Source organism: Argiope bruennichi, chromosome 7 (assembly GCF_947563725.1).
Source record: "Argiope bruennichi chromosome 7, qqArgBrue1.1, whole genome shotgun sequence".
In the NCBI taxonomy this organism is placed as follows: domain Eukaryota; kingdom Metazoa; phylum Arthropoda; class Arachnida; order Araneae; family Araneidae; genus Argiope; species Argiope bruennichi.
The window spans coordinates 118,440,525-118,455,880 of record NC_079157.1 but is presented as its reverse complement, the minus strand read 5'-3'; the positions used below and the strand labels follow the sequence as shown (position 1 = coordinate 118,455,880).

At 32.0% G+C, this 15,356-nt stretch overlaps 1 protein-coding gene across 1 annotated transcript in view; it reads right to left on the bottom strand.

The window, feature by feature from the left end:
• Nucleotides 1–3,530: 3,530 nt before the first annotated feature.
• LOC129976700 (flavin-containing monooxygenase 5-like) overlaps nucleotides 3,531–15,356 on the bottom strand; it is a 41,526-nt gene continuing 29,700 nt past the window's right edge. Inside the window, exons 2-4 of the mRNA XM_056090411.1 lie at nucleotides 8,705–8,978; nucleotides 5,275–5,556; nucleotides 3,531–4,109 (exon numbers count right to left, since the gene is read on the bottom strand). Of these exons, the coding sequence (XP_055946386.1) occupies nucleotides 3,685–4,109; nucleotides 5,275–5,556; nucleotides 8,705–8,978 (981 nt within the window). The 3' untranslated portion in view covers nucleotides 3,531–3,684. The remainder of the gene's footprint in view (nucleotides 4,110–5,274; nucleotides 5,557–8,704; nucleotides 8,979–15,356) is intronic.

The window sequence follows — 15,356 nt, the reverse complement described above, 5'->3', positions numbered from 1 at the left end:
GGTATAAAATCCTTTACATTGACGATAGCACGGCGATATATGTAGGTAATAAGATATCGTACTTCGGTCGAAAATACTCTTATATTGTTTAATGTACATAGATTCTTCTCTTATCTCTGTTTGACGAAGCTGTTGCGATATTCTGTTAATTTTGTTAAACGGGAATTAAATTTGTTAATTATGCTATTTTCATAACATAAAGATAAAAAATAAGATCATTTTGATCGATCTATTTATATATCCAAATATTTTGAAATTTGTTTAATATGCTTTTATATTCTTTTACATACATTTTTTTCAACCATCAAATTGTTACAATGATTTTCTTAAACTGCAATTGCCTCTAAGATATGAATGTGTTTATCAGATTTTAAAAATTATTTTATTTACTTTCTACGATGCTTAAATTCCATTTCGCTGTTGCTTAACCGGGACAAATTGTATGATAATTCCAGATAATACATTTTTCAGTTTTAGGACAAACCCTTTTCCATATCATGGAAAATTCATGATTTTATGCGCAAATATTTCTACCAATTTTTACAGATAACTCCATGAAATTTTTTACTATGTAATATTTTAAATCGTACATTTTTTTAATTGGACTTTTTGATCGATGTGCTTTTCTTCTTTTTTGAGTTATTTTTGATGACTTCCTTATTTCGCTGCTAGGGGCATTGTAACCTGTCTCAATAAATTCAGCAGTCACTTTACTACAGGTGCATGTTATTTCCCTGGCTATACTAGACGCTATTTTGAATTTCGAGGCCTAAAAGAACTTTACCATTTAGCCTGTTTACAAAATAACCATTTGAATCCATTCTCCCATTTTATTCTATCATGTGACGCTTTCTTTAAAACAAAATAGAATTTGTGAAATGAGCAATTGCGATTCCATTACATTAATGAAATTTCAAATTTAGATGCTTGGGTTTCGATTGATGAATCTGGACGAAAATGCTGAATCTCGCTTATTTGCACCGATATTCTATTATGTTTTATTTTATGAAGTGTTGAGCAGTTTTCTTAAAAAGTTGTAAAATGGTCAAAAATCAAAAGTAAAATAATTGTAATTAAATTTCAATGGTATCAAAACGATAAACGCTGAAATTTAGGTGTTCTGCTTTCAGTCAATGTAATGGTATGAATGCAGTTTGTATCAATAGTAAAATAATTTCTTCACGATTGACTTTAATCTTAAGTTTATTAAGTTTTTTTTGTAGTGAATTAAATTTGTGGAATGTGCATTTGCCTCGTCATCACCGTGAGATATAACAAAAAGGTCGAGGTGGCCTGTTAGTATGATCTCGGTTTCGGAACCGGAGAGTTGTAAGATCGAGATCCAGTTCCATCGAAAAACCGGCGTGCGAATGGGTCTGACGCACGTTAAACCTGTCAGGACCAACGTCCTCCTGCTGGTGTGGTGCAGAAGTTAGGAGATGCCAGTTCAGGTATCGTCTTCGTCTGTTTCTTCCTATCACGGTGAAGTATGTTGGAAATATTTCTAACCATCTATCCTTAATAGGCTTCAACTTATTCAAAATATACAAATCGTTCCATCAAGTAAAGAACGAGTTCTTTAAATTTGCGATACGAGTCATTTCGTTAATATGAGGGCGAAATACACCGAAAAAGTAAAATGTTTTTGTTTTCGGTTCCTTTATTAGTAGTACGAATATAATTGTTCATTTCATAATATCATAGTTTTCTATAAGGAAATTTCTGAAATAATTTATGACATTATGGTAGGTATGCTAAGATGTATTCTCATACCGGATATATATATATACAACTAGATATGCTTAAATATATTCTCTTGGATTTAGATAGTTCATTGCGTAAATAAGCTTAATATTGAATCCAGATACTTTTCATTCTTTCATGGTTTGGTTTTTTAGTTTAGTTATATTAACGTCCCGTTTTAAAGCAACACTAGGGCTATTTTGGGACGGACCTCGTCATTCTGAACCGCTGTCAGAGGACGAGGGCGACACCCGAGCTGGCGCCCTCCTTTTTACACCACACCAGCGGGAGGACGTTTGACCCGGACGGATTTAACGTGCACCAGACTCGCTTGCACAGTGGTTCTTCGGTGGTATCGGGTCATGAACTTGAAACCGGGACCTTACCACCAGGCCACAGCGGTCCTTTCAAGTTGGTACAACGTATTTTTTAAATGTTTGTTATGGTTTCGATAATTCTACACTTGCGAATAGTCTTAAACTTGTGTATTATATTCTACCCATTTCATTGGCTTTTGATAGTGATTTCTCTTGATCTTTCCGTATTAAATAAGTGAGCCTCTTAAGGTATCCGACTAGGTTCGGAAAAGATTTTTTTTTTAAAAATAATAATTTGTTGTTTATGATTTTTATTGATACAAGGATAAAGTGATGAATAAAAGTGAAAATTATTTAATTGTATGTGTAATTTTGGAAGAAAGTGTATTTCGATGAAAACTTTAGCATTTACTTACAAAAACTCTGATTGTTCTAAAGAAAAAAATTGTTAATTTTTCCATTTTTCTTTGTAACATATCTTAGAATGTAATTAACGATAATCTAAGAATTATATTTAAAAATAAAATTTGTGTGGAATATGAAATTTATGAATTTTTTTTCAACCATATTTACATTGAACAATCATAAATCCACTTCCAGAACATTGAACAACAAAACCTCTGTTAATTACATTCTGCATAACACAACGAGTACTAATTACAAATTTCATTTAGATGTCTTGATTACTTTGAGATATGACGATAGTCTTACAGTAGAATTATCAAAAAACTATTTCAGAAAATGCATTGAAATTCCTTAAATGCTTACAATAAGCCTCACTTACAAATCATAGTTTGCTATAACTTGGCTTCAAATTGACCGAGACAAAGATATCACTGGGAACAAAAGCGTACTTATTTTTTAAAGGGGGAAAAATGCGAATTTTCATCCAAATTTATGTTTTTAACCTAGTCTTAAATCATAATTCGATGCTCATGAGTTATACGGGCATCGAATTCTCGCTTCTCAAGTTTATACTTCGAAATTAATTCATTTAAAGACTAACGTGACTCAAAAAGCAGAAATTCTGTAAAAATAAGATTCCAAAAAGCACTGCAAAAATTAACTCTTAAATCCTTTTAAAAAGTATATATATTAGAGTATACTTAGATGTCCCATCGATCTTGCAAGGATTAAGAGCATATTCTTGAAACGGTAAGCGTCTTCTTATATCATCGCATATTCATAGATATCAATTCACAAATACACAATTTGTGGATTAATATTAATACATTTTTATATAATTAAATGAAATTTCCGACATATCCTTGAAGATGGAGCTAAATTTGTAAAATGTGGGACTTCAATGATATTAAAGCGACTTGCATACTCAAAATGAGATTTTGTGGTTTCAGTCGATCCATTAAAGCAAATGCGCAGAAGTTTTGCATGTTATTTTGGTTGGACAATTGATTCATTGGTTTGAAAATAACAATTTTTATATGAATAGCAAACGTGTATGAACAAAAAAGCATTTTTAATGATCTTTTATTAAAAAAAGTTAAAATCATACAACGTACATGCACACACAAAGAGCAGTCAAACTACACAAACTTCAAAAGACATCACATAAATATTTTTTATACAATATTCACAAGTAAAAAATGATCAATAATAGCTGGAATTACGCCACCGTTGCCAAGAACAATGCCAACAGAATAATGCTAATACTAGCCATTATGAATTTAAGAATATTAACTTCTTCCACCTTCCTTTTCGGGATATAACGAGTATTGAGTGCTGCGACAACCCTTTGGTCTGCCTCTATAATGGCCTTTCGTGCCCCTTCCCATGCATTGGGACCTTGAAGTCTGTACTGATAGGGGAGGCAAGGTCCTCGGACACAATGGTAAAAGAGGATGGGATCGTTGAAAAACATGGAGAACAGATCTGGCTGGACTCCAGCGAGTTCGGCCAATTCATCCATGAAGTTAATCCAATCCATTTGAATAGTGTGGCGGGGCCCGGAAAAGTAGCGCTTTCTCATTTCGATGTCTTTTCTTCTAATATCTTGCATCATTTCTTCCTCAGAAGGCAACTGGATCTTACCTGTGAAGAGTTCAACAAAAATCATTATATTTCAGAGAAAATGTTTGATGCAATTCCGTGTCGAATGCAATTGTTTACAGTTCTCTTTACACGAAGGAAGTTTAGAGTGTATTCGATTCTTTCTTATCTCGAAAAATGAACTTCATACGTCATATAAATTTTAGAACTTTTCCAGTTTTCGGAGGGCGATTGGCGACAGTTAAATAATTTTCGCCAAATAACCACCAAAAAAAATCGTAAAAAATCGCCAACAGTTTGGCGATTTTTTTAATGACCCTTTAAAACGGAAAAGTAACCAAATTTTTGTGTATATTTAAAATTTAATATAAAAAGGTTATTCTGTTAATAATTCCAAAGGGCCTAAAAATTTCTAATACAAGATTATCCTTCAATTTTTAATAAAACATTTCAAGAAATAAGTTAGTAGAGTATAAAAGTTGTCTGCATTATAAATCAAGATTGAAAATCTGAAAAGGAAATTAAAATGGGTTGAATATGTTGATGCGTCGTTGATACTTGTTTCAAAGAAATTTTAACTTCTATATTGTTTAATGACCAGCATTAAATTACCATTGTTTTTGAAAATGAACCGTTTTCTTAATCTCTTCAATTGATGATGATGTATCCTGTTACTAAGGAAAGAGAGGTGCAGTATCTTCTGAGGGTAAAGACCCCTGAGCACGCGAGGGCAGAAGTCTGACTTCAGGCTCGTATGAAGATGTCATTCACACACTCGCTTGTACAGCCCCTTTTTACAGGAGGGTCTTTCATACACTTCACAGATAGAACACAGGGTGAAGAACCACCATGCCCAAACCAGGACTCGAACCCGGGGCGCCCATATCACGGGAAAGACGCGCTACCCTTAGGCCAGGACGCCGGCAATCTCTTCAATTGTTTCTCAAAAATAAGTTTATTTTTATTTGAAACGTATTAGAATTAAAATGCAAATACATTTTTTTTAATATTTCCCCTGCCAAACCTTTCACCATTACATGATTTAATTCTATATGAAAAAGTCCCAGAAAGTATGCATATATAAACGTTTGTATGAGACTAACCTATTAACGGCATCTTAGAGAATGTATAGTTTTATTTTAACTAGTTTCGAACATTTTATTTTAAAATGGAGAAGCTAGAATGTCAGCGAGCATTGTTTACTTACCACTCATGTGCAATGCATATATCCTGGATTGCATCTCTGAAATGGGCATCAATGGTCCTACAGGTTGTCCCAGACCAATCAGGACCAGTGAATTGTGTTTGAGTTTGGGCGGGAAGGCAAATTTGAAGAGCTCTACTTGATTGTCTTGGACCCAGACTATGTCTTTGCTAAGGTACGGGAAAGTAATCTTGTACCCAGTAGCTAAAATAACCTCTTCAACTTCGACTTCTTCAGTTTCACCTTCGAAGATTATGCCATTCTCTGTAAATTCCTTTATGTCTCCTATAAAACATGCAAATAAAGAGTTAAAAGTATTTTTGAAATCAAATTCAGTAAAGTAATTCATATTAAAATTTTGAATTAAGAATTGTTTTAAGAATTTAATTTTAATTTCTTGAAAATCTGATATTGATATAAAAGAGGGATACATGTATAATCCCTATATTATAGAAAAATTAATATTTAATATTTTGAATATTAAAAAACGCTGGAAATTAATTTTATTCCAGTTACTTTTTAGCCTATATAAATTAAAAGCAAATTTTGGGGTCGTTAAGGGGTTTCAGTAAAAAGTCCGAAAGAGTGCAACATTTACTTGCAGGTTACGCACAAAGCAATTTACATACAAAATTTTAAGATAAATATCTAAGAGCATGGATTAATGTATACAGTATATGCCATCGCTAGATTTGAACCGAGTCATTGCACAATCAGACATCAGAGGGCGCTGCATCTGACGTCATCATAGTTATAGTTTATGTTACAAGAGCGGTTACAAATTTATAGTTTGCTTCATTTCATATTCTGTAAATTTAATTCAAGATTTGCTTGATGCAAGAGTAAGAAAAATGTTGAATTATTTTTTTCACTTACGCTTGATTCCTTAAGTTCTTGTAAGATGTTCTAGTTAATAAAAGGTATGTTTTAAGATATTCTGCATCGTTTCAAATCGCTTCATCATAACTTTATGATTTAAGATTCGGGAAATTATCCAAAATACGAGAATATGGTGGTATAGTATAAAAGTAATGCATTTCTGAAATTCATAAATGTTCAATTTCAGTGTCCCTGCACAAATTTGGTTAAAAAAAAAATAATGAGATCTGTCACTGTAGGCTTTATTTAAAAAGGATATTTTTCAACAGAAAAAAAAAGAAAAGAAAGGCCCATTTAAATTGCTTGCATTGCACTGAAATGAATGCGACTTCTCTCAGTTTATAAATAGAGGTTTAGTTGAATTATTCGAAACAATACTTTTTAGCAATAAATTTACTCGCACACTAATATATGGCGACTGAAGTCACTTCCAGATATTTTATTGCATATTCGGTTATAGTATATTCGTGTTTGGGTCGTAAATATTTCGCCTCTTGGTCAAAGTTTCCTGGTTTCTTTGTATTTCTTACCATTGTTCAAAACTTTATTCACCTGTCAACTGGACCACGATTTCTTTTACAGCATAGCTAGGCCTTCATTGGTATAGCCCTATTGTTTCCTATTTAAACAGCTTCTACTACTTTTACATAGAAAAGACTTATTGAATTTATTTTTCACGATTTTCGCAAAAATATGGTCCATTAATAAAGAGATCAATGAAGCAGCTATTACACATACAGTGCGACTATGAAAAGAAATCACCGAGATTATTTAGATTTTGAATTTAAAAAATGCTGCCCTTCCTTTATAATATCCGTTTTCTATCAATAAAAAGAAATTGGACTCGAAAAAACTTTGACTTAAGAAATACCGAATTTAACTGCATACAAGCTGTTTCACTTCCCACATTAACAACCAATTTTTATTTTATACGCAGACGACTCATTTCACACTTTGTACTAATATGAAAGTCATAAGATAGAATATTACGTTTAAAATTATAATGTTTAACTATTAAAGACAGTTAACTCAAATATCCGGTTAACGATTATCCGGCTTTCGTACTATCCGGCCTAATTTTCTTTTATCATAATTAAATGAGAAAGGAAAGACTTTGCATTGGCAACGTTACCAAGACATTGGAAGCGGGCATCTGCTACTATCCTCGTATGTGTCATATGCAAAATACAGGTTGTGACAGGAAAAGGGCAACGTTCTACTCATTGTTCATGGTTTCGTCAGTGTGTAACGGATCTCAACTGTTGGCGCTGTCCCTGGTTATAACTGCTCAGTACGTGCAGCATTTGTAAATTGTTCTTGGAAATGCTTAAAGTTTTTTTATATCCTTTAACTTTTTCTCTAATAAATTCTTGAAACGTTCAATGCAGTAAACAAACTACCAGAGGAGAACCTTTTATTTTAATTCAACACGCTTCTATTTTAACCCTCGCTTTTATGATTCAAAGGGCCTCGACATTCATATTATATGTGGCTTCAGATAAATGGATGGTTTAGTACTCAATAAGAAATGAGAAAATATGTATTATAACAGTGAGCTTTAGTATAAAAACTTTGTCTTCTGGTATTAGTAGGCAAAGAAATGGGTTCATGGAACTCCGGCCTATCCAGTTTTTTTTTGTTATTCGGTCTGTCCTTCCTCCAAGTTAGACCAGATACTCGGGAGTGTACTGTATTACGTTTTACATAAATATTACGTTATGTGAAAAAATTTTACTGGCTCTATACATTTACATTATGTAAAACCGGCATTCCCTAGCCATGAAAATTCAAAAACCTGGTCTGTAAAAAGACGGCGCAAAGACCGAAATTGTAACCATCGACATTTACTATTCGATGAATAGCGGTCTATAATTTTTAAAAAACAGATGGCTGAAATGAAAATGAAAGAACTTGAAATGTTTTTACTGATTGAATTATGCTTTGTGGCACAGCAACCATTTTTAGCAAGAGGAGCAAGATGTATCGGTATATTTTATTGAAAGCCATTTTTCAATCTGGCTAGCTAGTTTGAAAATTAAAATTCTAATTAATTTCTAGAAGTAGAAAGATTGACAGACTCGAGAAGCTTTCAATTTTTTTGAAATTCATAAAAAATACGTTTTCATAAAAAAGCAAACAGAAAGTAACACATTCTATAAAATGGCGAACCAAATAATATTTTTAAGAATGATGAACCATCTACAATTGGTACTCAACTGAACCAATGATTTCGAAGATGAAAAGCGGTTTTTTCTTCCCCTCCAAAACCAAAGTGGAGCCAAATTGTTTCAGCAGCTATATACTATACAGAAAAATTGTGTCAAATGGTTCACTGACGATAAAATGAGACCTAAATAATTAATGCCCAATGGAGTCCGATTGTGGGTTACAACTCAAGTTTTCATTACATGGCATCTAATTTTTGTAAGAACAGTGTATGTCTGTTTGAATGTTTGACTAAGCACCCAAGAGATATCTGAAATTTCAGCAGAAAAAATAGCATCAATAGAAAATTTATATGCTCGATATTAAAGTAGCCTGAAAATATTCTTACCTTTAACCATAACTGTTCCGCTGAGGATTCTGTTCGGAAGAGCGTCATTGACCATTGGATGCTGACCAAATATGTGATGTTCGGGCTTCATCTTGTAGAGATCATGATCGAATCGGTTGTTAATCTCTCTTTCAGCAATGTAGCACACCATGGGGTAGGGTAGATTGTTGAACCAGAAATTAAAAAATCTGGTCATCATTTGGATATCGAATGGTTTGCCTTTTGTACCCACTCTATGAATGACCCACGCTCCTCTCCTCGTACTCAAGTAGACCTAAACAAAGAATTAAAGATTCAAATATGAATCATAAAAGATTCATCATCAGAACAAATAATGTCGCGAGCATTTTATTCTTATCTTACGCCATATGCGAAATCCTATACCTATTTAAAAAATTTGGACCATTTTGTTAAAATGAAATATTACATGAAAATTTTTCAAAAATACTGATTTGACATTTGATTAGTAATCTTGCAAGTTTTTGTTTCAAATATTATGTTTTAAAGAAAAGTCCCTACCAAAAAACAGCACGGAAACATAGAAGGGAGGAAGTAGTTAAACTATGAATCCAATAATCACTAGCACGCAATAAAATAAAGTTGTGATTTCAAAATTAGATCATTTTAGTATAGATTCAGACGTTTCGAATTCAAATTTGAAGACAATGATTTGCGAAGTAAACACGATTCATTTTCGATTTATGAATTATATTTATCAGCGATCAATTTACATTAGATGTAAATTTAATCAATTTACATTAGAAAAAAAAAAGGAAAAACCCAATTAAAAAGAATTTGGGGGGGGCGAAGAAACCGATTTATTTTCTTATTTCATTCTATTTCAGTGCTTAAATTTAGATTTAGCGTTCCCTTGATTGAACATTTTAAATACACGAAGAATGAAAAAACATTAATATTAGAAATATGTAAAGGAAAATATAGCTGTAAAATTCCGTAAAAACGAAATAATACTTTTTATAAAATATCACTATATTTTCATATTTCAAAACATTTAAATAATTCAATTATTCCATCCTTTTTAGAAGATAATCATTAATTGCTTTTAGTAGTTAAAAACTGTTCATATCTTATAGTTTAAAGGATGCTTTATCGATGTTATTTATTAAGCGAAGTCATCGTTTACAAGTAAATGATTAATTGATACTTCGCATTAACCTCTTCATCGTCCGTAACGCGTCTAGCTCATTCAAGTGAAACTTCTGCAGGGCGGCTGTAGCGCGCTTCAAAAGTTCTTCTACATTTTAAAACTTTTAAACGTTTAAAACGCTTTGAAAATATTCACTTGAACAAGTTTATTTTTTACTTGATCCAATGAGGCGGAAAACAGAAATTTTCGCTGACCGGAGAGGACAGCGAAAGGGTTTATAAATACCAATATGGATATTTTGAATTATAAAAAATTAACAAATGTCAAGCTATTTTTTAACTGGCATTTTCATACACTCGGTAAATTCTATATGCATGAAATAACGAAATGACCTGTTCAGTGGAATAGCATCAAATGTTCCAACCTTAATCAGCAAATTAAAAAGAAGCTTATAGAACTTAATTCAACAAAGTTAAATGCAGAAATAAGCTCTAAAATGTTTATATCATTCAAATTTGCAATTAAGAGCAAGAAAGCATTGTTTTCGTAATTAAACATCTATTGACGAAAATTCACAGTTAAAAAAACGAGTACGCAATGGTACACTTACGTGACTGCAAAATTATTAGTTTATTTTTGAAAGCAAAACACACTACCTTCATAAATTATTGTCCAAAGCCATTACTGAGCAATTGGACGAACATTAGACAACGTTTGGATAAAACAAATATCTCTGTAATACAAAGTTTGAGATGTAGAGATCGAAGTATTTTTTAAAAAAAAAATGAAGTTTAGCAAATTGAATAGTATACAGTACACTCTGGAGTATCCGGTTTGCGACTGTCCAGCTTCCCTACTATCCGACCCGATTTTTCAAAAACTAAAATTTGTAAGTTTTGACTCTTATCTTAGGGTTACATTTTCATATCTGTGCATTGTTTATCAGTGAAAAATAATTCCGAGTAAATTCTTAATAATTAGGCCTACGTTTAACGTTAATGTTTTGTTTACGTTTCAAGCCTTTAAGTTAGACATTACAGAATTTATGTTAAAATGTGAACAGTTTATATCCTTTAACTTACTCTTCATCTTATAAATTCTTGAAACGTGCTGTGAAGTATATAAACATATATAAGCTACCAATACAGAGCCTCCTATTTTAACTCGACACGCACCAGCAACGGCTTCTATTATTCACCGGGCCGCGTTCACATTATACAAGGCTGGAAATAAATGGAGGGCTTGGTACTCAATAAGAAGCGAGAAAATGCGTTTTAAACAATGAGTTTTGGTAATAATAACTTTGTCTTCTGGTATTAATGGGTGAAGAAATGAGTTCTTAGAACTCTGGCCTATCCAATTTTTTTTTTTATCCTGCCTGCTTTCCAGGACATTAGTCCAGATACTAGGGTGTGTATTGTGCTTCATTATCTGAATTTATAGTTCCCATTACGCTCTGCATAGAAATTTAACTTTTTCGAGATAGACTTTGTAGTAAAAAAATACGCCTGAAGCATTTAACTGTGTCCATCTCTTCAAATTGTGTCAGAGGAAACGAGAGTGGTTTGGAATCTATAAAAGAAAACATAAAAAGTTCCGTCATTCACCTAAATATCTTGTTTGCTACATGCATATAAACATTATTACAATTGAATGCTTGCAATAATCCATCCAATTTGAAAACCTCCCTTTCATTTGCACGTTCTCAAAACAAAAGTTGACCAACCGTCTCTAAAATATAATTCATTACATCATTAGAACACACACACAAAAAAAAGATTTTTTTTGGAGCAAATGAGTACTTAAAGCTTCTGAAAGAAATAGAAAGAAAACAAAAACAATCCGATTTATTCCACTTATCGTAAAGCTGTCCGACATTGAAAATCAAATTCCAATCTAGGTAATGTTAAATTTGAAATATTTTACAAACGTTGCATTCGACCCATTAACCTTTAAAATGACATGCGTGCCAGGGGATTTCATGCATAACGTAACAGAATGCGATTGTCTTTCAGCCGCCGTCGAGTTAAAGAAAGCTCATTACCCGAGGCATAATAAATACGATTTGTGGAAGAAAGATACTATTAGGAGATTTAAATGTTTCATTTAGGCTTGCTTGTTCTAATAGCCACTATGAAAAATCAGAGCACGCGACTTGCCTCTAAACAAATTGCTCGTTCATAAACTAATGAGGGAAAAAAATAAGCATTGAAATTCAGAGAAAAAGAGCAATAAAAAAAAAAACTGATTTGGAACATGCCATATTAGTTCTATATTTTGAATTGCATATAACTTAGATACAAAAGAAAATATGAAAATAATTCATTTGTATAATGTCATAAGAATTCAATGAATTTTTTTTTAATTTGCCCATAGTTATTCATTAAATTTGTATTTATTAATAAAATTCAAGATTTTATGGCAGAAATTAGTACAGCAGTACATTGCATTACTGAAAAGATTTTTAAGAAAACATTTGTGGCTGTGGATTATGCCAGTGATTCAGGCGACTTTGTAAAAGATGTTTACTTCTTTACTATTTCTTAAAATGCATTAGAGAAAAGAATACCCAGGGGATAGGTGTGAGTCATTGGCGATTCACACGGTGAAAAACGGGATAAAACAAGGAGATATAAACTAAATATAGGCGCATTCTTCTCTCTTCATATTCTATACTGAATGAGAACTTTTGCAGTCACTCAAATATGGGTGACACGGCACTCAACGCGTTAAATTCCTTGTCATACAATGGCTAATCTGACTCAGATATGGAATTTATAACTTGACTTATATTTTAGTATTAAATTCTTCAAAAACTTGGTCATATTTAAACTCTTGAACCGCAAATCTAAATTCTCATTTATAGATTACTTTTTTAATTACGATATTTGTTACTCCCATTTATTTAACAAAAAGACACAGGAGATACTTTAGCATGTTTAAATGATGTCTTTTAACTCCTTTACCGGTAAGGATATGCAACACGCTCTTCAAATATAATTTTACATCTGCACTTAAATCGAACCATTCATTTTAAAAGCAAAAATCTCGGAAGCGTCAATATCTCAGCTACTCCTTACATAATAAGAATTAAAAGAATAAATGTCTCAAATAGAATCTCATCTAATCAGAACGTTAAACTCATGAATAGGAAAACACACATTTAAACAGATTTAAAAATAAAAAATTTTATTTTGATACACGAGGGACACTTTCAAATACAGACCGAAAGACGATCAACCCCTTTCTAGATTTAGCTCAAAATGTGATTAGTGTCTATCTACACTATAGATTTTAAATCTACTTATCGAATTCTATCCATATCTTTTGTGTTAACTTATATATGCGAACAGACTGTCTCTCAACACATTTTATTCAAAATTTGATAGAAATCTAATTTTAGTGTAAAGACCGTATACCAAATTTCATCCGTCTAGGTCAAAGCGTTTTTAAGTTCTCTTTGTCAGACATTTTCCAAAAATGATTTTCGAATTCAAAGTGGTCTCAAATATGGAAATGCGTCAAAATCTCGAATTCGTTTCTGACAATTACAATACTTTCTCTGTATTACGAATACAAAAAAGTAAAAAGTGAATAAGAAGAGGATTTTTTTTTTTTTTTTTTTTTTTTTGCGATTTAAATTTCGACAAACTAATGCGGGGACATTTTCTTTGCTTATAAAGCTAAGCTCGGTGCATTGAGACCCTTGGTTTTGTATGAAATTTCGGTTCAAAATAGTAATATGCGATTACTATTTAGTGAAATTAAGATTAATCGCCCGGTTGGACAAGAGGGGTAGGTCTTGTTTTCTCTTCATCTACTTCTTCCAATAGTTTAATGTGCCTGAATAATACATTTTCTCCCTATAATTACAAATGTATTAGAGTCAAAATAATCTCCAGCTTACTTTCATGCTCTCATAAAAGTTCACGAAAACTGAAGATTTAAGCAAATAGTCGCATGCACAGTTAATACACGCGAAACCCTGTTACTGCAAGTTTGTGACCAATCGCAGAAACTAAAAATGGTGCAATACTCATTATTTTACTTTAGAGTGAAACAGGCATCAGTTTCTCGCAATGTTTTAGAATAATACTGATGAGCATCTTAAAATAGCTCTTTAGCACTCTAAAATTTAAAATAAAGTTTAAGAAAATTTTTCGTTGCAAATTAAGAGAATGTTTTAAAGTATAAATTAAAACTTCTTTTCATTAAATTATACTAGAAAAAAATTTAATAGCAATTCTAATTTGATATTTTGATCAATCTCTTCGCTTAAGGCATCTCCAAGAGAAGAGAGTTGAGAATTGCGTATGCCTGACTGAGAACTAGGCAACTCAAAAGAGAAAAGAACTAGCTGGGTGAAATTTGGTATATTGTCTAGGCAGTAATATTTTGCTTGTCAATTTTTGTGCAAAATATGCGAACGGAAAGTTATTTATGTGGAAGAGAAACTTGATAAATGAAATTTAGTTATCCTGGACACAAAGTTTTAGATTTGTATGCCATTGACGCCCAAAATTGGATTCGATTTACAAAATGCATATTCAATACTGTATCCGATTTCTTCATATTTTGTACAATGTTCATTAAAATGCCAATAAGGCACTTCCATTTATTTTAATGTGCTCGTGGGGGGAGAATTGGCATTTGAATCGGAAAATGTTATGACCGTAACAATGACGAAGAACTTAAAATGGCATTTAAATATTCATAATGCTCGATAATATTTAGGTACAAGAAATTTATAATAAATAGGAGCATATTATAAGGAATAAATTAACTGTAGCTTAATATAGATTCAGATTGAATCACTTAGCTTTGTCCACTTTTAGTTCATCATCAAAAACATCGATCAGGTTTTGTTTTATAAATCTGCAGAAACAAAAATAAAATGCTTATAAGGAGTCTTAAAAATTGCAACATTGTCCAAGACGTCCTAAATTGCAGATTGCAATCTCATGCGGAGTCGTGTAGAACAATATTTAAATTTTAATTTTGCCGCTGCATACGCTTTTCACTATGTAGGAAAAATTAATAAATTAATTGTTTTGATAAAAAAATTCAATGAAGCTTGCAGAATAATTTTAAATTGAATTTCTTTACAATAATATTTAAATTTTTTCTTTTACGATAGAAGAATCGTGACAAGTTTCGAATTAAATATTATCGAGTCAAGAAGTTTAAGAAATTCTGACTTAGAATATTAATAGTATGGATTCAAGATAGATTTAATACATGGATTACGAGATACCATCGTGTTTCTTTAAGAAAATTCCTGCGAACATGCAATTCGTTCATAAGATTTCCATCAATAATGCTGTAGACCGGCAAATTCCACGTTAACGCAAGACAAAATCCGATACAGATAGCTAAAATATTTCAATTGTATAAACATTAAAAAATAAAACTTGCGTTCGCAAACTTTACGGATGTTTGATACAAAGCAAAGTTCAATAACCGGAAAAAGTGCCTCCACTTTCAAGGGTAAGGATGCCGTAATTGTTTGACCTGATTCTTATTTTTCCTCCTTACCAACTCGGG